Source organism: Hemiscyllium ocellatum, chromosome 49 (assembly GCF_020745735.1).
Source record: "Hemiscyllium ocellatum isolate sHemOce1 chromosome 49, sHemOce1.pat.X.cur, whole genome shotgun sequence".
Lineage (NCBI taxonomy): Eukaryota > Metazoa > Chordata > Chondrichthyes > Orectolobiformes > Hemiscylliidae > Hemiscyllium > Hemiscyllium ocellatum.
Window position 1 is genome coordinate 10,312,718 of NC_083449.1, and position 24,765 is coordinate 10,337,482.

At 48.0% G+C, this 24,765-nt stretch overlaps 2 protein-coding genes and 1 long non-coding RNA gene across 3 annotated transcripts in view; 1 reads left to right on the plus strand and 2 right to left on the minus strand.

Moving 5' to 3' along the window:
• Nucleotides 1-24,765, plus strand: part of LOC132837101 (histone H4-like) — a 468,073-nt gene that overhangs the window by 184,179 nt on the left and 259,129 nt on the right. The window lies entirely within an intron of this gene.
• On the minus strand, nucleotides 753-15,092 carry LOC132837266 (uncharacterized). Its single transcript, XR_009647488.1, has 5 exons — nucleotides 15,010-15,092; nucleotides 14,342-14,920; nucleotides 13,082-13,165; nucleotides 4,746-4,827; nucleotides 753-892 (listed from the first exon to the last, which is right to left on the minus strand). It is a non-coding gene; the product is annotated as an uncharacterized LOC132837266 (long non-coding RNA).
• Nucleotides 15,785-16,174, minus strand: LOC132837296 (late histone H2A.2.2-like). Its single transcript, XM_060856968.1, has one exon. The coding sequence runs from the start codon at nucleotides 16,172-16,174 to the stop codon at nucleotides 15,785-15,787; it is 390 nt and encodes a 129-aa protein (XP_060712951.1).

The window sequence follows — 24,765 nt, forward strand, 5'->3', positions numbered from 1 at the left end:
GGCAGATGAGCCAATGAATTGAATGTACCCTCCGTGTTTTGTTTAAATTGTGGTGAGCTGGAAACAATTCAATGCAGGATTGTTTTCTAGCCCTATCTTCATTGCCCTCTAATTTCATCACTTCCAGTGCATATCCAGCTCTCATTTCATACCTCATATGGAAGCATACCTCCACCACGATCTCAGGCTGCACAATCTAAATCCTAACAATTCTGAGTAAAGATATTTCTTCTCATCTCACTCCTTGCTCTCTTGCTGACAATCTTGAAATTGTGACCTCTAGTTCCTGACATACCAAGTAATGGTAACAAAATATTTGTCTTTCCCTGTCAAAATTCTCATAATTTTGAACACCTCCATAAAGTCCCCCTCTTAATCTTCTCTGCTCAAAGGAGAAGGAGCCTGATATCACTAATCCTTCCTTGTACGTAAAATCCTCTATTCCTGCTACCATTCTAGTAAAACTTCAATGAACCCTCTCCAGAGCTTAAAGCTTCTTAAATAAACTGCCTAGAACTGAACACAAATGTAGTCTGACCAATGATTTGTGGAGGTGAAGCGTCGTCTCCTCAGCTTTATGCTCAATGCCTCTATTTATAACGGCATGGATCCTATCAGCCGCCTTCACAAAGGTTTCAGCTTGCCTGCCCAACTTCAGAGAATGATACACGTGAACCCCCAAGGTCCCTCTGCTCCAGTGCTCCCTTCAAAGACATACCGTTGACCCTGCATTGTTGCCGTGTGTTTTTGTTAGCAAAATGAATAACCTCTCATTTCTCTGCATTGGAATTCATCTGCCAGATTTCTGCCCATTTGGTAAACTTGTCAATCTTGCTGTGAAGTCACTCAGCATCATCTTCACAATTCACTCTTCTCCCTGGGTTAGTATCAACTGCAATTTAGAGATTATATTAGATTAGATTAGACTTACAGTGTGGAAACAGGCCCTTCGGCCCAACAAGTCCACACCGACCCGCCGAAGCGCAACCCACCCATACCCCTACATTTACCCCTTACCTAACACTACGGGCAATTTAGCTTGGCCAATTCACCTGACCCGCACATCTTTGGACTGTGGGAGGAAACCGGAGCACCCGGAGGAAACCCACGCAGACACGGGGAGAACGTGCAAACTCCACACAGTCAGTCGCCTGAGTCGGGAATTGAACCCGGGTCTACAGGCGCTGTGAGGCAGCAGTGCTAACCACTGTGCCACCCAACACCCAACTCCTAATCATTTATATAACCAAAGTATTAATCAATGTGTACTTGGCAGTTTCTTCCATGTGCGCGTAACTATCAATTCTACCTGTCCATTTCCCCTATGTGAATGTGTGAGTGTATTTACTAGTCTGTTCCTGGTCTGCGAATTGGGACTGTCAATATTAATCTATACTTGTCAGTTTCTCCTATATCAGTATGTAAATGCAGTTACCAATCTATGCTCCTCAATCTCCGCATTGTCAATATGTGATTTTACTTATTGACTTCTACTTGTCAGGCTTATGCTCGAAACGTCAAATTCTCTATTCCTGAGATGCTGCCTGGCCTGCTGTGCTTTGACCAGCAACACATTTGCAGCTGTGATCTCCAGCATCTGCAGACTTCATTTTTTACTCTTTTCAATGATGCTTAATTTTATTGCATTTCAGTCTCAATTTATTTTTACATTGCGTGTATGCGCATGTGTGGTAGACTTTATCAGGTGCTGTATATCCTCAGCTGTGATAAGTGATGTTGAGAGTCAATTCATATCTGGAAATAATTGAGGCCAAATTTTATTATTTTCCTTTTAGCATCCAGTGGCTGAGTGAGAGTGAGTTTACTCTTGAACTGAGATACAGACTGACAACACGTCTCCTGTAGTGAATGGGAAACAGCTGACGTTCTTTACTTGTTAGTGCCTATCGGAATCATGTGTAACTGAAAACATAACACACTGCAACAGAAAGGATTCAGTACTGCTCTTCAGAGTCAAGGTAGGAAACACAATGGACCTTTTGTATCTTGGATAGTGTGGAATCTAACAGAGAGTACTGATATAAAATGTTGGTCTTCAGAATGCCATTTATTTTGTTTCAGTGCATAGTGATGTACTTTTCTGAACACTGCCGAAGTAACAATCAGTGTAAACTGAATTCATTTGCAACTAAATGAAACTGTGGTGAACAATTCAGCTGCATTGGAGCCGACTGACCATAATGTTCTTTGTACAGAAAAGATAATTGGCTAATTCACTTCTATTTTCTGATGTAGACAAAACATTCCCCTGCTCTGTAGTGTGAGCATGCACCATTAGCAGTACTTTTGCATTGCTCTCAAGGTAGGGAGGAGGAAAGGCAAAGGACTTTTATTTTTTGTCATGCAGTGTGGAATATGTAAACTACCAAATTCAATTTCTTGAACAAAAGCAGTGTTTCAACTCTGCTTGAAGATAAAATGTGCAATTCTACAAACCTACCAATTTTGGCTTTTTTGTCCCTTTTCTCCACTGCTTTGAAAGGTGGTTATGAGATTCCACTGATTATGAATTTTACTGCCAGATTTCACACTTTTTTGAGAGACGTCCCAGAGAGGGGGAGGAGGAATGCAGAGCTCTTTGTAAAAAAATTACAACAATTTTGAAAGAAGGACATAATTATCTGGAAAAAAAAGAATTTTGGGTTGGACTGAAACAGACAAAGCAAAGTCTTCTACTGCAATATGAAGAAATGCAGAATGATGTTTGAATAACATGGGGATGAAAAACTCCTCTGCTGCCATGGTCCATTTATGCAATTGGATGCTGGCTGATCAGGATGAAAATTGTTAGCTGATTGTTTCTGATCGGTACAGACACAAAAGTTTTGAAGGGCCTAATTCTGTGCTTTAGGCCTCTCTGACACAGGATCTGTGGGTAGAAATCATTTTGAATCTAATATTTTGTGTTACTTGCAATGTCAATGTAACTGCATGGCTGTTAGACATTATGTTTCAGGGCGGTGTATGTTTTTGAAACTCATTGTAAGTGTGTGTGCGTGTGCGTGCGTGTGTGTGTAGGAGAACGTTTGGTTACATTCCTACACATTAATCATTCTATGTAAGGCTTTGACACAGATTATGCATTTGGAATTCATATTATTTGATTGCTGTGTCTATGTATGTGACAAGATTAATTGTACTTCTCAGTTACTAATAGCTGAAATGTATCCTTCAATTCAATCTTGACTCAATATCTACTTAACATATGGTTGTTCAAAGTAATCACATCAGGTGTTTGTTCACCTTGATTTGTAACATTTAAAATTATCGTTACTAAATTTAGACAACATAAAGATTGGTGGACTTGCGGGTAGTATAGAAGTTTGTCAAAGAATACAGCAGGATATAGATCACTTGTAGATATGAGTGGAGAAATGACCGATTGGAGTTTAATTCGGTAAGGTGTAAGGTGTTGAACTTTGGGAGATCAAATGTCAAGGAAAGGTATACAGTAAATGGCTGGACTCTGAACAACATTGACGTACAAAAGAATCTTGGGTTCAAGTCTATAGGTCCCTGAAAGTGGCCATGCAAGTAGATAGGGTGGTATCAAGGCGGCGGCGTATGGCGTGCCTGCCTTATTGGTTGACTTTGCTTGGGCCATACTTAGAGTATTATGACAAAAGAGTAATTCTGTCCTTCTCAGTTACTGATAGCTGAAATATTTCCTTCAATGTGCTCACTACCTACCTCACATATAGTTGTTCAAACTAACAGTATAGTCTATTTGTTCATCTTGATTGTAATGTTTAAAGTATCCTTATTAAAGTTCAGAACCTGTGAGGACAACCTCAATCAAGACCTTGGGTTCCTGTCATACGACACACACGCTCATGCAGACCCTCTCTCATCCACACACTTTCCCTCATACATACACCGCCCCCACACTCTCTCAGGCTTATACTCTATCACACTCATACACACATTCGCATGTCTACTCACACTCAAATGCTCTCTCTCTCTATCACACACATGCAAGTCTCTGGGGTGAATGTATATTTGTAGATGCATTCACCACAGGAAACAACACTACACAGGAAATGACATCACCAACCTAAGGAAACCTAAACCTATAAACGAAGTGGGCCATACCACCAGTGCTTCATCCAGAGGCTCGGATGCTCACTGATGTTACCTACAAAATGTCTAAAAGCAAAACTTCCATCTCAGTGAGCAAACCTACATCTCGAAAGCTATAGAATTATGAGATGCATGTTTAAGGTTGATGGTCAGAGTCTTTTTCCAAGAGTTTAAATGTCTAAAACTAAGAGGCATGCATATAAGGTGAGACAGGGTAGAGAGTGGTAGGAGTGGAGCGCATTGTCAGGGGTGGTGATGGAGGCAGATATGATAAAAGGTATTGAAGGGACTTAAAAATAAGCAAATTAACATGCAAGAAATGGAGGGATATGGACCATGGGCAGGCAGACGGGATTAAATTTCATTCGGCACAACATCGTGGTCTGAAGGACCCGTTCCTGTGCTGTACCGTTCCATGTTCAGATTTAATGCAATGTATATTTCGGATGAGGATTCATTCAAATTGATTGGAACTGGGTAGCATGCATTGAGAATGTAGATAAAAAATATAAACTTCCATTTCATCGGTGGTGTTTGACTCTTGGTTTAAACATATCTCTCTGAAAATGGAGCTCAAGGTGAGTCTGACTCAATCCACTCTGACTGTGGAAAGGATGTTCTTCGCTCTGATAGCGGTAACATACCTGCTGTTTGTTCGAAGCAGCTGGTCACACGTGGCTCTGTACCGAGGGAACATTATAATGTCTTGATCCTTTGAGTACTTGCCTGGAGGAAGAGATACATCCTGTAAATCAACATTAGTTGTGATTGGCAACATCAATGTAAAGTTCAGCCCATCTTATCTATGCCAAGCCAATGCCAACACACCCAGGTGCCCTTTCTCATCCCACCATCTTGGCACAGCCTGTAACCTTGCAGTTTACAACACTTGAGGTGCAGTTCCAGGGAATGTTTGTTAAAAAAAAATGTAAGGTCTCTGCCTGCAGCACCAAATCAGGCAGCAAATTCCAGATACCCACCACTCTCCATATAAAGATAACATTTTTCCCTATATCATCTAATCCTACAACCACTGAGCTTGAATCAGTGATCCCTGGCTTTTGAACTCTGCCAAAGTAAACCGGTTCCTCCAGCCTAATGTCTCCCTCTCACTTAGTGAAAAATCACAACATCAGATTATAATTCAACAGGTTTAATTGGAAGTGCAGACTTTCAGAGTGCTGCTCCTTCATCGGTTAGCTCACTATTTAGTACTGTAGACCCCCCCCCATACCCATGGGGGATATGTTTCAGGACCAACAGCGGAAACGCAAAACCGCAGATAGGTGCAAAACCATTCATTTAAATGGGAAATATACCTTCTCGGCAGTCTCCTGGTCCCCGATTCTGTACTTGGACCATGGTAAACCGCGATAACCAGACTTGTGAATACAGGGTCGCCCTGTATTCCTTAATCATGGCACCTCTGTTACAAGGAATACAACCCCAACCTCTCCCATCTCTCCTGATCGCTACAATTCTGGCAACATTCTAGTAAATCTCCTCTGTACTCTCTCCACAGCAATGACGCCCTTCCTATGATGTGGTGACCTGACTGCACACAATACTCCTGTTGTAGTGACCAGTGCCTCATATAGTTTCATTGTTATTTCCCTATTTTTGCATTCACCTCTCTGCCAATGAGGGAGAGCATTACATGTGCCTTCTTTACAACCCCATCTATCTTTCGGGACCTGTGCACTTTCACACTAAGATATCTCACTTCACCTGCCCCTCTCAATATATTCCCATTTATTGTCTGACTTCCCAAAATGCATTCCCTGACACTTATCAGAGCTGAACTTCATCTGCCATTTTCCTGCCCACTCCACCAAACCATCTATATAGTTTTGGAGCTTACAGCTATCCACCACACTATCCACTACACGGCCAATTTTTGTGTCGTCTGCAAATTTCACAAATTTGCCCACCATATTCCACTGCAACTCATTAATGTATTAATGAAACAGCTCAGGTCCCAACACTGAGCCATGCAGAGCACCACTTGAAACAACTTTCCATTCACAATGGCCACCATTGACCATTATCTTCTCTTCCTGTGCCTCGCCAAATTTGGGTCCAATTCAACACATTACCCTTTTACTTCTTTGACCAGTCTGCTGTGATGCTGCTGCTCCTTTAACAAGCCTTTAAAAGACACAGGCTCCGAAAAGTCGGAGTTGATGGGTTTTAGGGCTATTTTGATTATAGCTAACAGTTAATGCCTCTGGCAAAAGGCTTCCCCATTTTTAAAAAGAACACTTGTACAACGAAAGGGGAGTGTCCCAGTTTTCCCAGCTCAGCTTTTCTCTGGTTTCAAATGTGGTTTTTGGCTGTCTGGCTATTGACTGAAAGCAGTCAGGCAGTTGAAAAAGCTGCTGAACCCAAAGAAGCAGGTCCATGATTGTACTCTCTGTCTGACATCTTTCCTGTAAGACCCTGTGTTTGATTTTACCTTTTGTGCCAAGGGGTATTTATGGGCATTGTTTTAAATGTTGGGAATAAGTTGGTATAATCTGTTGGGTTTTCAGACTTTTAAAGTTATTTAGTATTCTGGTCTCTTTTGTTTGTGTATCATTCAGTAAATTTGTAAATCAAACTGTCTGGTTTAAAACTACATGGTTTGACCAGCTGCATTTCTCCTGGAATATCTTTGTTACACCCGCTTAAAACAGAACTTTAGGGAAGTAGTTACTCCGAAAGTTATAGAGAGATGGGTGACAGTGAGGGGGAGTGGGAGGAAGCAGCCAGTGCAGGGACCCCCTGCGGTCATTCCCCTCAAGAACAAGTATACCGTTTTGGATACTTGTAGGGGGGATGACTTACCAGGGGTAAGCAACGAGGTTCAGGCCTCTGGCACGGAGCCTGTCCCCATTGCTCAGAAGGGAAGGGTGGAGAAAGGTAGAGCGATAGTTATTGGGGACTTAATAGTGAGGGGCACAGATAGGCGGTTTTGCAGGGGCGACAGAGACTCACGTTTGGTATGTTGCCTCCCAGGTGCAAGGGTACGTGATGTCTCTGATCGTGTTTTCCGGGTACTTAAGGGGGAGGGGGAGCAGCCCCAGATCGTGGTCCGCATTGGCACCAACAACATAGATAGGAAGAGGGGTGAGGATGTTAGGCAGGCTTTCAGGAAGCTAGGTTGGAAGCTCCGAGCTAGAACGAACAGAGTTGTTGTCTCTGGTTTGTTACCCGTGCCACGTGATAGAGAGTCGAGGAATAGGGAGAGAGAACAGTTAAATGCGTGGCTACAGGGATGGTGCAGGAGGGAGGGATTCCGGTTTCTGGACAACTGGGGTTCTTTCTGGGAAGGTGGGATCTCTATAAACAGGATGGTCTACACCTGAACCTGAGGGGCACCAGTATCCTTGGGGGGAGGTTTGCTAGTGCTCTTTGGGAGGACTCCGCAGGAGCATGGGAACCTGGACTGTAGCTTTAGGGTACAGGACCTTGAGTGTACGGAGGTTAGGAACATTGCACCCTCCTTCGAGATAGATGCCTGTAAACAGGAAGGTGGCTTGAAGTGTGTATACTTCAATACCAGAAGTATAAGAAATAAGGTAGGTGAACTTGCAGCGTGGTTTGGCACCTGGGACTTCAATGTTGTGGCCATTACAGGGACGTGGGTAGAACAGGGACAGGAATGGCTGTTGCAGGTTCCAGGGTTTAAATATTTTAGTAGGGTCAGAGATGGGGGTAAAAGAGGGGGAGGTATGGCATTGCTTGTCAAGGATAGTATTACAGCGGTGGAAAGGACGATGGAGGAAGACTTGCCATCTGAGGTAGTTTGGGCTGAGGTTAGAAATAGGAAAGTGAGGTCATCCTGTTAGGAGTTTTCTAAAGGCCTCCTAATAGTCCGAGAGAATTAGAGGAAAGTATTGCAAGGATGATTCAGGAGAAGGAGTGAAAGTAATAGGGTGGTTGTTATGGGGGACTTTAACTTCCCAGATATTGACTGGGAAAAGCTATAGCTCGAGTTCGTTAGATGGGTCGGTGTTTGTCCAATGTGTGCAGGAGGGTTTCCTGACAATATGTAGACAGGCCAACAAGAGGTGAGGCTATACTGGATTTGGTTCTAGGTAATGAACCAGGCCAGGTGTTAGACTTGGAGGTAGGTGAGCACTTCGGGGACAGCGACCACAACTCGGTGACTTTTACTCTAGTGATGGAGAGGGATAAGTGTGCACTGCAGGGCAAGAGTTATAGCTGGGGGCAGGGAAATTATGATGCGGTGAGGCATGACTTAGGATGCGTGGATTGGAAAAATAGGCTTCAAGGGAAGAACACAAATGATATGTGGAGATTGTTCAATGAACAGCTAATGGGTGTCCTTGATAAGTATGTACCAGTCAGGCAGGGAGTAAGGGGTCTTGTGAGGGAGCCGTGGTTTAATAAGGAATTGGAATCCCTTGTGAAAGGGAAGAGGGCGGCCTATGTAAAGATGAGGCGTGAAGGTTCAGTTGGGGCGATTGAGAGTTATAAGGTAGCCAGGAAGGATTAAAGAGAGAGCTAAGAGCAGCGAGAAGGGGACATGAAAAGTCCTTAGTTGGTAGGATTAGGAAAAACCCAAAGGCTTTCTATAGGTATGTCAGGAATAAAAGGATGACTAGGGTAGGTATCGGTCCAGTCAAGGATAGTAGTGGGAAGTTGTGCGTGGAGGCGGAGGAGATTGGAGAGACACTGAATCAATACTTTTCGTCAGTATTCACTCAGGAACAGGACACTGTTGCTGATGTGAATATTGAGTCACAAGTGATTAGAATGGATGGCTTTGAGGTATGTAGGGAAGAGGTCTGGGGAATACTGGAAAGGATGAAAATAGATAAGTCCCCTGGGCCTGATGGCATTTATCCTAGGATCCTCTGGGAAGCTAGGGAGGAGATAGCGGAACCATTGGCCTTGATTTTTATGTCGTCGTTGTCTACGGGAATAGTGCCGGAAGACTGGAGGATAGCAAGTGTGGTCCCCTTGTTCAAGAAGGGGAGTAGGGATAGCCCTAGTAACTATAGGCCAGTGAGTCTCTCTTCTGTTGTGGGCAAAGTCTTAGAGAGAATTGTAAGGGATAGGATTTATGAACATCTGGATAGGAATAATGTGATCAAGGATAGTCAGCATGGTTTTGTGAAGGGCAGGTCGTGCCTCACAAACTTTGTGTTCTTTGAGAAGGTGACCAAGGAAGTGGATGAGGGTAAAGCAGTAGATGTGGTGTATGTGGATTTTAGCAAGGTGTTCGATAAGGTACCCCATGGCAGGCTAATGCGAAAACTACAGAGGTATGGCATTGAGGATGCATTAGAGGTTTGGATTAGGAATTGGCTGGCTGGAAGGAGACAGAGGGTAGTAGTTGATGGTATAGGTTCATCTTGGAGTGCAGTTACTAGCGGTGTTCCACAAGGATCTGATTTGGGACCATTGCTGTTTGTCATTTTTATAAATGACCTAGAGGAGGGGCTTGAAGACTGGGTGAGCAAGTTTGCGGATGACACGAAAGTCGGTGGAGTTGTGGACAGCGAAGAAGAATGTGGCAGGTTACAGCGGGATATAGATAAGTTGCAGAGCTGGGCAGAAAGGTGGCAAATGGAGTTCAATGTAGCTAAGTGTGAAGTCATTCACTTTGATAGGAGGAACAAGAAGATGGATTACTGGGCTAATGGTAGGCTACTTGGTAGTGTGGATGAGCAGAGGGATCTTGGTGTCCATGTACACAGATCTCTGAAAGTTGCCACCCAGATAAATAGTGCTGTGAAGAAGGCATATGGTGTACTGGGCTTTATTGGTAGAGGAATTGAGTTCCGAAGTCCTGAGGTCATGTTGCAGTTGTATAAGACTCTGGTGCGGCCTCATCTGGAGTATTGTGTGCAGTTTTGGTCGCCATACTATAGGAAGGATGTGGAGGCACTGGAACAAGTGCAGAGGAGGTTTACCAGGATGTTTCCTGGCATGGTAGGAAGATCGTATGAGGAAAGGCTGAGGCACTTGGGGCTGTTCTCATTGGAGAAAAGAAGGTTTAGGGGAGATTTGATAGAGGTGTACAAGATGATTAGGGGTTTAGATAGGGTTGGCAGTGAGAACCTTTTTCCGCTAATGGAGTCAGCCGTTACTAGGGGACACAGCTTTAAATTAAGGGGAGGTTGGTATAGGACAGATGTTAGGGGTAGATTCTTTACTCAGCGGGTTGAGAATTCATGGAATGCCCTGCCAGTAGCAGTGGTGGACTCTCCCTCTTTATGGTCATTTAAGCGGGCATTGGATAAGCATATGGAGGTTATTGGGCTAGTGTAGGTTAGGTAGGCTTCGGTCGGCGCAACATCGAGGGCCGAAGGGCCTGTACCTCGCTGTATTTTTCTATGTTCTATAACTAGCAAAGTTAGGGTCCGGGTTACTTTATTAAAATGTTTGGAGGGAGTCCGGCCTTTTTCATAACAGATTGGGGGGCTGTTTGCAAAATTTATTCTGTATTTGGTTTAAACAGTGCTTGGAGAAAGTGAGGACTGCAGATGCTGGAGATCAGAGTCTAGAGTGTGGTGCTGGAAAAGCAAGGTCAGGCAGCATCTGAGGCATAAGAGAATCAATGTTTTGGGCATCAGCCCTTCATTAGGAAACAATGCTAGGGATAGCACAGTCTCTGAGTCATCAAGAGTTTTCTGGGAATAGAAGAAATGACTTCAGATTTTTTCAAAAAGTGATTAAGGCCAAGTTTCTGGAATTAGCAGACAAGCTGGAGCTTGATCTGGCTCCTTCCATGTGGAAAAAGGCGATAATTACAGCAATAAGTCAACATTTAACTTTGCTGGAAATGCCATCAGAAACTTTAGAGAAGGCTAACATGCAATTGAATGTGAAACAACTCGAGTTAGAGGCAAAAGTCAAGGAAAGGGCAACAGAAACAAAACCGTTTGAATTACAATTAAAAGCAGAAGAGACAGAAAAGGAGAGAGGGGTAAGGAAGAAAGGGGGAGTTTGAACTTTGGAAATTGGCACTTAGACAGGAGTTCAAAAATTCACTTCCAGAAGTAATGAGAACTCACGTGTAAGAGCAGAGAGTTAAACCAGCAAGACTGGCATCAGAAATGGCTGATGATTGAGTTGATCAATAAATCAAAATTGGGCTGCCAAAATCAATTTGAATCCATGAGAGATAATAATTGTGGGTAAGAGAAATTCTCACATGGAAAAGGGAAAAGTTGATCTCTGTAAAGATCATAAGGATGATTTACTACAGGATGAAAAGGAAACCCTTGAAGAGGAAAGAGAAGTCAAACAGCTCTGGTGTTTTCAATAAAGTAGGCCACATGGAATCAGTGTTGATGGGTTAGGAAAAGCTCTTAGAAGCCAGATGTAGGAAAACAGGACAAGCCAGTGAATTTTGGAGTGGTAACAGAGAGCAATGTGCACAAGGTTGGAGGTTGTTTATGGAGGAAGTGCCAGATCTTCTTAAACCATACACTGTGAAGGTGAAGTTTACTCACATCTGCCAGGAGCAACAGGTAAAGAGGTAGCAATATTCAGAGATACAATAATCCTCTCAATCTGTGATACTAAAAGATGAGGATATATGTACCTCTGAAGGACTATTGCCAGAAAAGATTTGAGTAATTGGAATTCATATTGAAATAAGAAATGCTCAATTGTAAGAAGTGAGGTTTGAGTGAAGAGGGGAGAAGTCATAGTAGGAGTACTGGACAAACTTTCAGCTCTGGGAATACAATTTGTCCTTGCTAATGATGTTGCTGATTCACTGGTGGGATTGCCGAGTGTGGTTGAAAAGTCAATGGAAATTCGGGCAACTGGGATGCTTCCTAACTGTGTGGTAACGAGTTCACAAAGTCACTAGTTGAAACAGGAAAGTTCAAAGAGTACAGGTAAGGAAGTTGAAGGGAAATTAGCAGAGACCCTGTTTGATCAGATAGTTGAAACAAACCAGGAACAGAAATGACAAAGTAGACATCTTTAGCTCAGGTAAATTAATTGAGTTACAGCAAAAAGATGAAAATTTAAAGCAATTGTATCAAAAGGCATACACAAAACAAATCCAAATGAGTCCCTAATTGTTATTATCTTAAAAATGATGTCTTAATGACGAAATGGAGAACATCACATTCAGGCAGATGAGAAATGGGCAGAAGTTTATCAAGTTGTATTGTTAGTGGGTTATAAAAAGGACATGTTGCGAGTATAGCACATGAGCTACCTGTATAGATTGTCTGTTTGAAATTCACATTATTTCATTGTCATCTCGGAAGGTGACAACTATTCAAGGATTAATTCTGCCCTTCTCAGTCACACATAAACTTCATGTAAATATGCTTCATCCCGGATGGAGAATTTGAACTGTAGGCTTAGGCTGAACAGGCTGGAACTATTTTCCCTGAGAATGACCTTATAGAAGTTTATAAGATCATAAGGTGCATGGAGAAGTGGTGGAGCCTGGTACAATTATAACATTTAAAAGGCATCTGAATGAATATAATGAGAAAGCCTTAAAATTAGTTCTTAAATACTTAGATTAAATGTAATGTTGAAATATAGAACACAAGAAAATATACAGGGCAAGCAGGGAGGCATCAGGCCACAAAAGGGGGAACCTAGGATGTGCAGAAGATAGAAAAAAAAATCTGTTCTCACCAAGTGATAACAGGATGCTCTAAAGCAATTAAGAACATTTGCCTTAACATCAATAATTTATGTAAAAAAGACAGTGATAACATTCACAGTTGTTAACGTATTAATTTAATGACCGTGTTTGATTGTGATCTCGGAAATTTTGTATCATCTCAGAAGCATGTCAAAAGCCTTGTAATAAACAGTCAGGTGCTATCAATTATAATGGATTCTTATCACCCATGTGTGTGTGTGCATGTGAGAGAGATGAATATTTTGAATTTATTTCCATTTTCGGACTTTATGATGATTTTGAGTAGCCATCGCTGATTATGAAATGCAAACTCTAAAATGTAATATTGATGAAGTTTTAACTTACTTGATGTTCCTACACACCACAACTGCCCCACTGTCAATTCTAACTCGTCAGATCTTCTGTCGTCTTTGAATTTGAATCACAACCCTGAAAAGAAAGCAATTTTAATTTGAGACTAATAGACCATTTAAAATTTAACGTTTCAGCCTCAGATACAGAATGATTTGTGGTTAAGATTAAAAAAACAGGAGTCTGCTCCTAGCTTAAAAGTTATTCTAAACCTAACATTGAAGAGATTCTGACACAGTCTGTCAGGAAGCCATTTTATGGTCAATGTTTGCCCTCCTCACTAAGATGCCATTTTGTAAAACAATGATATCTGAAATCCAAGCTGTGCAAGGTTACTTTATGACCTCTTACACTTAGTTTAGACTGATACCTTTTTATGACAGGGACCTACCTCACCAACAGGCACTGACTGGGCTGGATGTTTTTCCCACCTGATGGATGGCTAAGGGCCTACAGGAGCGATCAGTTAAGCGCACACAGACCTGTTAATTAACTGCTCTTCCTTACAAATTGTTGCCTTTCCACTGTCTGTCTAATTAAGAACATGCAGTGTTTTTTGTAAAGTTTTGTAAAAAGGAAGCCTGTTTGAGACAGAAGAGTGGAGTAGTCTGCGTGGGCTCTTAAAGGAAAAGCTGGTATCCTACTTTTCTAGGGTTTTAGAACCTCAGCTAGCCTGGCTTATATGTGTCAATGTTATGTTGTAACAGTGATACTATTGGTAAATAAAGGGGAAGGCTAAAATTAAACGAAACTGTTTGTACGAGGTTTTTATCTCCAGGACAAACCAACAGAGGGATACAGATCTGAGTCCACAGGGCTGCCTCAAATCTCTGCTTTAACAATAGGAAGGGTTTGTAGAGAGATGGGTTAAGTGTTGGCAAATGGGACTAGATTAGGTTAGAATATCTGGTCGGCATGGACAAGTTGGACCGAAGGATCGGTTTCCATGCTATAAGTCTCTATGACTCGACGACTTTTCGGTAACTCTTGCCCTGTCAGTGAGCAGTTTCCCTCCATCTCTGTACATAACCCCTCCTTCACGGATGGTTGTTGAAACCATGCAACAATGTGGCCTATTTGTCTATCTTCATTGTAACTTTGAAAATGCTCTTAATAATTGCAGATTTTAATGCTGTTCCTGAATGTCTATTTTGGATGGGGATTCAGTTTATCAGTTTACACTGGATATCATATATAAAATATTTATATATAAATCAGGATATCAGTGTGTGTAAACGTCAATGGGCTACATACCTTCCGTTTGTTAGAGGCAGCTGGTTACTGCAATGTTACATATTGCAGTATTCATATTTCCGAGAGCATTAACAGTGGATCCGCTTTGTTGCTGTTTACGGTAACCAATGATTTCATAATTGCAAGTATTCCTACAGTGTAGATAATAGGCTATTCGGCGATTCAAGACTGTACTGTAATCTGGTTATTCCATGTAAAGAATCGCATTATGATTTTTAAAATGCAGAAACAACATTTGGCCATTCTGTCCATCCAGCCTGTTCTGCCATTCGTCCTAGTCGATGTTTCTCAAACTTATTCTTGTGCCTGCTCCCCGTAACCTTCGATCCTCTTTCTCGTGAATACCTGTCTGTCTATCTCAGTAATAATATCAATGCGTACTTAGTTGTCCATGCCATGAATAGTTTGTTTTTTATTTATTGTAGAACCCAGACATTAATGTTGCACAGTGCAGTATTCATATTTCCGAGGCATCATACTCTGCTCAGTTCTGTTTCTGGGAGCCTCCGGATGTTTTAATGGCGAGTTCTTTCCATCTCTCCGTTCAGGCAGCGATTATAAATTCGGGCAAGTAATAGCCTGGATAAAATAAAAATGTATTGATAAAGTGTGGTTCTGTAATAAGTTACAGAATTTATTTTAAAATATAGTAATAAGTATGATCTTACCATCAAATTTTGGTATTGGGTTAAATATTTCTGGAAAAACCCCATCTCCTCATTGACTCCCTTTGCGATAACCTGTGGTGAGGCGGAGGCAGGAGAGAAAAGGAAAAAATGGCGCCAAGAGATCAACGGCTTATTTTTAAAGTTGAAAATGCCCGCCATCACGTATAAAAGGGCAGCAAGTTTTACAGAGTATATATGAACACGTACACGTTGATTGCTTTTTCGATTACGAAGTTAAAGCTCAGACAATTTCATTTCATCCCATTCCCGCCTTTAAAGCTGAAAACGCCTCACTGGTGTTCAATCTGTTCTCTGTCTCTCCAGGGGCAGGGGATAAAGGACCGAGCGGAGAATAAAGCACAGAGGGTCAGGGACTGTTTCTTACTGTGTCCTGCAGCGACTCGCCCATTACTGCATTGGGTCAACCCAGCTCTTCCTACTGCACTTAAAGGAAATATGAATGTAACGTGAGGTACAAATGTTCGTACCGCCATTCTATAACTGAAGACAGAGGTCACTCAGGCAGTGACCGTTCAATAAGAAATCCTGTAGTTCAGGACACTCAATTGCATTTTATGACAAATTCTTCCTCTGATAAAGACAGTAACAGTATCTAATTAAATGGAGTGTGGAATTCATGGATGTCCGATACAAAGGCGAGTGCTCTCTACAGTAAAGGGAAAATAATCAATCCGACAGAGTTTAGCTCCTTTCACAGATGCTGTGAGTGGCTCTTAAAAGAGCCTTTGGGTTGTCAGATTCAAGAATGGTCTCTTCACTTTTTAGCGGCGCCCCCAGCGGCGGATTTCTTGGGCAGCAGCACGGCCTGGATATTAGGCAGCACCCCGCCCTGAGCGATGGTCACCCTTCCCAGCAGCTTATTGAGCTCCTCGTCGTTGCGCACGGCCAGCTGCAGGTGCCTGGGGATGATGCGGGTCTTCTTGTTGTCCCGGGCCGCGTTGCCGGCTAGCTCCAGGATTTCAGCCGTCAGATACTCCAGCACCGCAGCCAGATAGACCGGCGCTCCGGCACCCACACGCTCAGCGTAGTTACCCTTTCTCAGGAGCCTGTGAACACGGCCCACCGGGAACTGCAGGCCAGCCCGGGACGACCGAGACTTCGCCTTGGCGCGACTTTTCCCACTGCCCTTTCCTCTTCCAGTCATTGTCGCAAACACTTTTAGAGAATGCTATAATCTCCCCGCATTGCGGCCTCTTATACCTTCGGGAGGAATGGTGGGGCGGCCGTTTCTGATTGGTCCTATTGTTCAGCCCCGCCTAATGTTGTTTCAATTCCCAATCAGATATCTGCCTCATTCCCCAATCCGGAGAGGGCACAGGGAGGAGGGCGGAAAGTACCGGCGCCAAATCATCAACCTACCTCTTTCCAATTTGAAAAGCCCGCCAATTTCCAAACCAAGGAGTATGTTTTACACTAAAAAATGAAATAAGCTTAAAAAACATTAATGCTCATGTTAATTTACTTTGTGTACAAATGTATACTTCACACGGTCTTACTTTCCCTCATTTTCCCCCCTGTATCTGTGAATTTTTGATCTTGAGAATGGGTTATTTTCTAAACCTTAAGAGCTGAAACAAAACTGGTCAAGCACTGCAGTCTGATAAAGCAGCATACATTCTTCCGGCTCAGTATCAATGGCGAACACGGTGTTTAGGCGATATTTTAAAGTTGGCCTTCCTTATCGGTCTCGATCAGACTCAGCAAAAATCACATTTCAGCCCGGCAGCTGTTTTGGTGTTCTCTCGGTTCACTTTGAAAACCTCTCACCAACAGCAGCAGCAAATGCTGAAAAACCGGTTTAAAATCCGCGCATTGTCAATGTAAAAAAAGACTAAAATACATCAATCCGTGGGAGTTAAAGCTGTGGGCACTTCCATGCGGTTTGCCAGGGTGAAAATAAGTGTTAACATTCCACGAAGGCATTTAACAACTTGAACAAATAGGATGAAAAGACTCCCTTTTTTTCATCTGCTCTCTCTCTCTACAGACAGGGAAGGGCTTGTTTGTGAAGTCACTGTGGATTAGTGGTGCTGGAAGAGCACAGCAGTTCAGGCAGCATCTGAGGAGCAGTAAAATCGACGTTTCGGACAAAAGCCCTTCATCAGGAATAAAGGCAGAGAGCCTGAAGCGTGGAAGTCGCTCCCCTCGCCTCGTCAATTTGCAACGCACTTATAAAATCAAATATAGTATGTGACTAAAAATACCTGGCCAACAATCACATGCAGACCCGATCAAGTCAATCTTAAAAATGACTCGGTGCTTAATGTGCTGTCTCTCTCTACTGACAGGGGAAGGGGCTGTCTGTGATGTATTTTACCCCACCCCCTTCATTCTCGTATCTCATAAAACTGCAAAGCAATTATAAAAGCGAATATAGTACGAAAAGTTAAAATACCTTATCAACATGCAAACTAAAACAAAGAATTCTTAAAGAAATGGTTCTCAGAAAGGTTGTGGGTGGCTCTTAGAAGAGCCTTAGGGCTATGAATGTGTATTTGTTTCAGTGCAGTGCGGCCCTTCACTTGGAGCTGGTGTACTTGGTCACCGCCTTTGTACCCTCCGACACGGCGTGCTTGGCCAGCTCCCCGGGCAGCAGCAGCCGCACGGCGGTCTGGATCTCCCGGGAGCTGATGGTGCTGCGCTTGTTGTAATGGGCCAGGCGGGAAGCTTCCCCCGCGATGCGCTCGAAAATATCGTTGATGAACGAGTTCATGATGCTCATGGCCTTGGAGGAGATGCCGGTGTCGGGGTGAACCTGCTTCATCACTTTGTAGATGTAGATGGCGTAACTTTCTTTTCTGTACCGCCCTTCGCTGGCGCCTTCTTGATGATTTTCTTCGCGCCCTTCTTGGACGCTTGCTGTACTTTGTTCTCATCAGCCATAGCGCCGCTCACTTTCAGACACAGAATAAGGGAAAGCGGGCTCGGAGTTCCCCTTCTATTTTTTTTTAGTGCTTATTATTATTTTTTTCCCCAGCACCATGGTGTGTGCGTGTGTGTGCGGTTGTGTGACACAGTGAGAGACACAAAGTGCACAAATCTTTATTCAAATTCCACCACCAGGAAGATAGGAAAACACCCAAGTGGCCAGTGACAAGCAGTGCCCTTCACATCAAAGGGCAATGCTGTGTGATCAAAACAGTGAAGGGGAGGGCAGGGACTAAATCAAAATAGAGTTGGAGGGGGAAATGATGCACTCCACTCCCTGCGGCGCCCACCTCTCCCTGAACAACTCAGGGTGTTGGTGGACACCGTGTGCTCCTTCTCCAAGGACACCCGGCCCGGAGCTCCCTTTCTATTTTTTTGTCTCTTTTTTTAACCCCCACACTATAGCCTAACTGCGATAGTGCTTATTTTTCCCCTGCACCCATAGTGTGTGTGCGCAGGTGTGAGACGCAGTGAGAGAAACAAAGTGCACAAATCTTTAATTTCCACCACCAGGAAAATAGGAAAACACCCAAGTGGCAGGTGACAAGCAGTGCCCTTCACATCAAAGGGCAATGCTGTGTGATCAAAACAGTGAAGGGGAGGGCAGGGCCTAAATCAAAATAGAGTTGGAGGGGGAAATGATGCACTCCACTCCCTGCGGTGCCCACCTCTCCCTGAACAACTCAGGGTGTTGGTGGACACCGCATGCTCCTTCTCCAAGGACACCCAGGCTCTAATGTAACCGTGGAAACACTCCTGTTTTTTTTAATGGAACCTCTGACACACGTGTTTTTTTTCTTTTTTTTTCCACACTACCGCCTAACTGCAGCAGTGCTTATTTTTTTTTCCCAGCACCCATGGTGTGTGTGTGCAGGTGTGAGACACAGTGAGAGACACAAGGTATACAAATCTTTATTCAATTTCCACCACCAGGAAGATAGGAAAACACCCGAGTGTCCAGTGACAAGCAGTGCCCCTCACAAAGGGCAATGCTGTGTGATCAAACAGTGAAGGGGAGGGCAGGGACTAAATCAAAATAGAGTTGGAAGGGGAAATGATGCACTCCACTCCCTGCGGCGCCCACCTCTCCCTGAACAACTCAGGGTGTTGGTGGACACCGCGTGCTCCTTCTCCAAGGACACCCGGGCCCTAACTTAACCGCAGAAGAGGGGCAGGCAGTCGGCCCTAACGACCCCCTCCACGTCCCGTTGCCTGGACCTGTTTATGGCCAGTTTGGCCAGGCCCAGCAGCAGACCCACGAGGAGGTCTTCAGACCTGCCCTCCCTCCTCCGCACCGGGTGCCCGAAGATCAGGAGCGTAGGACTGAAGTGCAACCAAAAGCAAAGGAGGAGGTTTTTAAGAAAATCAAAAAGGGAGTGCAAACGCCCACACCCAACATACACATGGTCCACGGACTCCACAGCGCCACAGAACAAGCAGTTGGGCTGGGAGTCTGTGAACCACCGCAATCTGTGGTTGCATGGGACTGCTGCGTGCAGCACCCTCCACCCCAGATCCCCGAGAGAAAGGGGGAGGACTCCAGCATAGAGGGCCCTCCACTGGGGATCCCCACTGCCCGGTGGCAAATGGGCACGCCAGGGCGTGTCCGGTCGGTGGATGAGGGAGAAGAGGTGGACGGTGTGCAGCAGCAGTCTGTACAGGACCCACCTTTTAACGTCCTTGAAGGGGACAAAATTAAAATTACGGAGGCGGCTCAGGTTCCCGCGGGAAGTACGGGACCTTGGGGCCGATGTGAAATTCCGTCCGGGCAGGGGTGAGCGCGGACGGGATCCCACCGCACACCTGAGCGTCCTCCAACTGGTGCACTACGTCAGGTCCGAGCACCGCTGTTTTAAGGCGTCGGATGCCGGTGGCCACGTACCGGACGTCCACCGCTGCCCTGCCTATGTCTTGTGGTAACGTCCAGCCCAGGCCCCCGGCACCCAGCACGTCCCCGACCCTGGTCACCCTCGCCGCCACGGCCCTCCCCTCCGACAGCCACTCGAACCCGCGAGCACGGAGGTGCGGATTCCTGAGCAACGGCTCCCTGACGACAGCCGCTACTCCTGCCGGAGGGTAGGCGCGACGCGATTCGACCATGTTCCAGACAGTGATCAGGTCCTGGTAAAAGACAGGCAGCACCTTGAGGGCGACCTCCAAACCGTCACGGTCGACGAACAGGAGCTGCGTGTCGTAGTTGAGGTTACGCACCTGGCGGAAAAAATGCGTCGCCAGGGCGCACCACCTAGGAGGAGGCTCGACGTAAAGGTATCGCTGCAAGGTCTGAAGGCGGAAGGTCGCGACCTGGGTGCGGACGCACACCAGCGACTGACCGCCCTCCTCAATAGGGAGACTCAGAACCTGCGCAGCAACCCAGTGCATCTTTTTGTCCCAGAAGAAGTCGACCAACGTTCTCTGGATGTCAGCGACAAAGCCAGGAGGAGGGACCAAAGTGACCAGCCGGTACCACAGCATGGCGGCCACCAGCTGGTTTATGACCAGCACTTGGCTCCTGTAAGATAGCACTCGGAGCAGTCCTGTCCAGCGGCCTAGACGAGCTGAGACTTTGGCCTCCAGCTCCTGCCAGTTGGCCGGCCAGGATTCCTCGGTCCGGCTGAGATAGACCCCCAGGTAGAGGAGATGGGTGGTACTCCAGCTGAACCCCCGAAACTCCTCCGGCAGGGAGTCCACCCGCCACGGACCCACCAGTAGCCCGGAACATTTGGCCCAGTTGATCCTGGCGGAAGACACGGCCTGGCACTCGCGCATCCTCCCCAGGTCAGCCGGGTCGGTGAAAGTGAGGAGCACGTCGTCGGCGTAGGCCGAGAGGACCACCCCCGTGCCCGCGCCGCGCAGAACCAGCCCCGACAACCTCCTCCGCAAGAGGCGCAGGAAAGGCTCCACGCATAGGGAATACAGCTGGCCGGACAGGGGGCAGCCTTGACACACTCCTCTCCCGAAGCGAAGGGGCGCCGTCAGGGACCCGTTAACTTTAACCAGACACTCTGCGGCGGCGTACAAAAGTCGGATCCGGGCAACGAACTGCATCCCGAACGCCCACAGAGTCCCGAGCAGGTACTCGTGATCGACCCTGTCGAACGCCTTCTCCTGGTCGAGAGACAGGAAGGCACTCGACAGACCAGCCCGTTGACAGAAATGGATCAGGTCCCGGACCAGATGGACGTTGTCTTGTATCCTCCGGCCCGGGACCGTGTAGGACTGGTCCGGGTGAATCATGTGGGCCAGCACGGAAGCCAGGCGAGAAGACAACACCCTGGCGAAGATTTTGTAGTCCGTGCTGAGGAGGGAGACCGGACGCCAGTTCTTCAACGAACGAAGGTCCCCCTTCTTTGGCAGCAAGACGATGACCGCCCTGCGCCAAGAAAGGGGCAGCTCTCCGGCATTTAGACACTCCCCCAGGACCTGTGCGTAGTCGCTCCCCAGGACCTCCCAGAACGCCCTGAAGAACTCCACAGTCAGCCCGTCCAGCCCCGGGGATTTGCCCCTCGAGAGCCGGTCGAGGGCGCCGGTCAGCTCCTCTAAGGTGACGGGAGCGTCGAGCCTTCCGGCGTCCTCCGGGCTGAGCTGCGGCAGGTCCTCCCACAGAACTCTGCGAGCATCCTCGCTGGACGGATCCGGAGAGAACAGGGCCGTGTAATAGGAGCGGACGTGGGCCCTGATACCCTCCGGATCCGAGACGAGGGACCCGTCGTCGGCCAGCAGCACAAGGAGCTGCTGACGGGTGCCACGCCTTTTTTCCAGCGAGTAGAAGAAGGGGGAGCCGCGGTACAGGTCCTGGAGGAGCTGGAGCCGCGACCTCACGTACGCGCCCCGAGCCCCGACGAGCTGCAGGTCCCAGAGCGCGGCCTTCTTCTCTTCGTACACCCCGCGCAGGGCCGGGTCCGCGTCGGGCTGACCGAGGCGTGACTCCAGGTCGAGCATCTCCCTCTCCAACTCCCCGATCCTGGATTTCCGCCTCTTTGTCGACCCCCTCGCGTACTCCTGACAGAAGACGCGGACGTGAGCCTTGCCCACGTCCCACCATAGCCTCAGGGAGGGGAAGCTTCCCTGCTTCCTTCTCCAGCCGGCCCAGAAACGACGAAACGAGTCCCGGAACCGCTCGTCCTCCAGCAGCAGGTTGTTAAAGTGCCAGTACGCGGAGCCCAACCTGGCGCCGAACGGAAGGAGTTCCACCCACACCAGGTGATGGTCCGTGCACGACACCTGCCGTGTGGCGGCCTTCGGAAAACAGGAGGCGTACGCCCACAAAACGTACAGGCGGTCGATTCTGGACGCTCCGACCCCAGGCCTCACGAAGGTGAAGGCGATGGAGTCAGGATGGAGATTCCGCCAGACGTCCACCAGGTCCAAGGACTTGATCAAGACCCCACCCTCCTCCCCGACACCGAACTCGTGCGGGCACCGCCGTGGTCCCTGTCCTCGAGGACGCAGTTAAAATCTCCCCCGAGGACGACGCACTGGTTCTCGTCGATGGAAGCGAGATGAGCGGACACTTCTTCAAAGAAGCTCGCTTGCCTCGGCCCGGCCAGGGGAGCGTAGACGTTCACCAAGTGAAGCACCGCGCCCCCCAGCCGAACCGTCAGGTGAAGCAAACGGCCTGGCACTGGCTCCCTGACCCCCAAGATCTCCGGCTGAAAATGCGGGGCCAACAGGATAGCCACCCCGCCAGATCTGCGGGTGAGGTGACTCATGTAGACCCCCCCTCGCCACTCCAGGAGCCAGGTGGCTTCGTCTCCCGGGGTAGTGTGGGTTTCTTGCAGGAAGCACACCGCATACCTCCCGTCCCGAAGGACCGAGAGGGTCTGGAATCTGCGCTGTGACTCCCTGCTGCCGTTGATGTTGAGGCTGGCTATAGTTGTCTCCATGTCGGAAGTATAGTGCAACCACCACCAGTACACACAGTTAAACTATGTACATATTTACTGGGAGGACGAGAGAGGGGCACAGAAGTCCCTCGCCCTCACCAGGAGTGCTCCCAGGAAGTTCCTGACTCGCTTTCGCTCATTCACGTCAAGCCCCGGCGCCTGGTGCGCAGCGTGGGCCGACCAGTAGACTCTTTCGAAGGAGCTCCAGCGGTCGAGCGCCAGTTGGGCTCTATCCCGGCGACTCCGAGTTTCCTCGACAAATTCCCAGAGTTCCTCGAGGGGGATGAGGGGGAGATCGGTGGGGGGGCACCTGGGACTCGAAAATGTCGCTGGAGACTGACTCCGCATCGTCCCCGGTGTCCGCCACCGATCCAGAACCCTCCTCCGGGAGGTCGCCTTCGGTCACCGACCCCTCCCCCACCGAGGGGATGGGGGCTGGTCCGGCACCGCCAACTGGCCTCAAACCTCCAGTGACCCCACCCCCAGGGTCACCTTCCGTATCTTCCTCGGTGCACCCCTTCCCGGAACGCCCCGAGTTTGGGTCGCCGGGCGGCAGAGGCTCGGGGCCCCGCTCCTCTCCCGACACCGGGACGCCCGGCTCTTCGGGGAAAAGGTCCACCCCCAGGGCCAAGGCCCCCGGAAAAACAGTCTGGGAGGGAGGAGCGAGGATAACACCTTCCTCCTCTCCACCGCTCGACGACCCAGCAGTGAATAAAAGTCTGTCGTCTGCACCATGGCCCATGTTGTTATTAAAATCCTCCCCAGGGGCTGGAGGAGTTATGGCGGTGGAAGGCCCGGCTGTCGCCCCTGGGGGTTTGGGCAGGCCAGGCCATAGTGCAGGACAGTGGGGAGACACCATCGGCTCATCCCCTGGAGAGGGGAAGCGCCACCGACGCACTGATGGGATTTCTCCCCCTTCCAAGGGCCGGCGCCTCTTCCCCAGAGAGACAGGGGGGGAATTTATGGGTCTTCCCGTCCCCGCCCGCCTTGGTGGTCATGGGGCCCGAGGTCCCTCCCCCCAGCCTTTCCCGGAATATGATTGGCTGGGGGAAGGCAGGGGGCATGGCCAGGGTGGGGAGGGTCAGCCGTGTCACTTCCTGCCCCGCCCCTGGTACATCAGGTGATGGCAGGCGGGGCAGGGGCCCAGTTCCCTCTCCGGGGCCCAGAGACACGGTCGCTGCAGGAAGTGGAGCAGCGGTGGTTCCCCCCAGGTTAGTGCCAGGGGGTGGCTCAGTTTCCGGAAGAGGGGTTGAAGCCCCAGGAGTTGTCGGGGTCGGGGTCGGGGTCGGGGTCGGGGTCGGGGTCACCGGGATCAGGTACGGTTTTAGGGGTTCGGGGGTCAGGGTTCCCGCGCCGGGGCGACGCTGGCACGGCCGCAGGGGCATTGTCGTGCCGGGGCTGGGCAGGTCGTGGGTTACGTGGAGGGGAAGGGGATGGGGATGGGGATGGGGATAGGGTGGTCTCCCCGTGGGCGGGCATGACATGTAGCGTCTTTCTGGGCGCCTTCTGTCCGGTCGGACGCTCACCCCCCTCCCTGCCAGAGGCTGAGGTATTGGGAGTCTCCGGCGTAGCCCCCGGAGCCGGGGCTTGTGGTGTTGGCTTTGGGGGAGGGGGAATGGGTGCGGCGGCACCACCCGCAGCCGTTGGTGTGGGCTGGGCAGCCTTCTGGGTGGGGCAGTTTTTCCTAATATGGCACCGCACGCCGTCCAGAAGGCGCGGTAGGCCGCGCACTCGTGGAGGATGGTGAAGGACCCCTCCGTGACCTCCTCCCGGGCCTGGCGTCGGAAGGAGTATACGTGATGGAGGGTGGGGTCCTTAAGACCGAGCAGGAGCGGTTGAACACCTGACCGGATCTCCCCCAAGGTGTTGAGGTGGGGAAGAAGGAGCTCGCTGGCAATGAAGGGCGGGACGTTGGAGATCA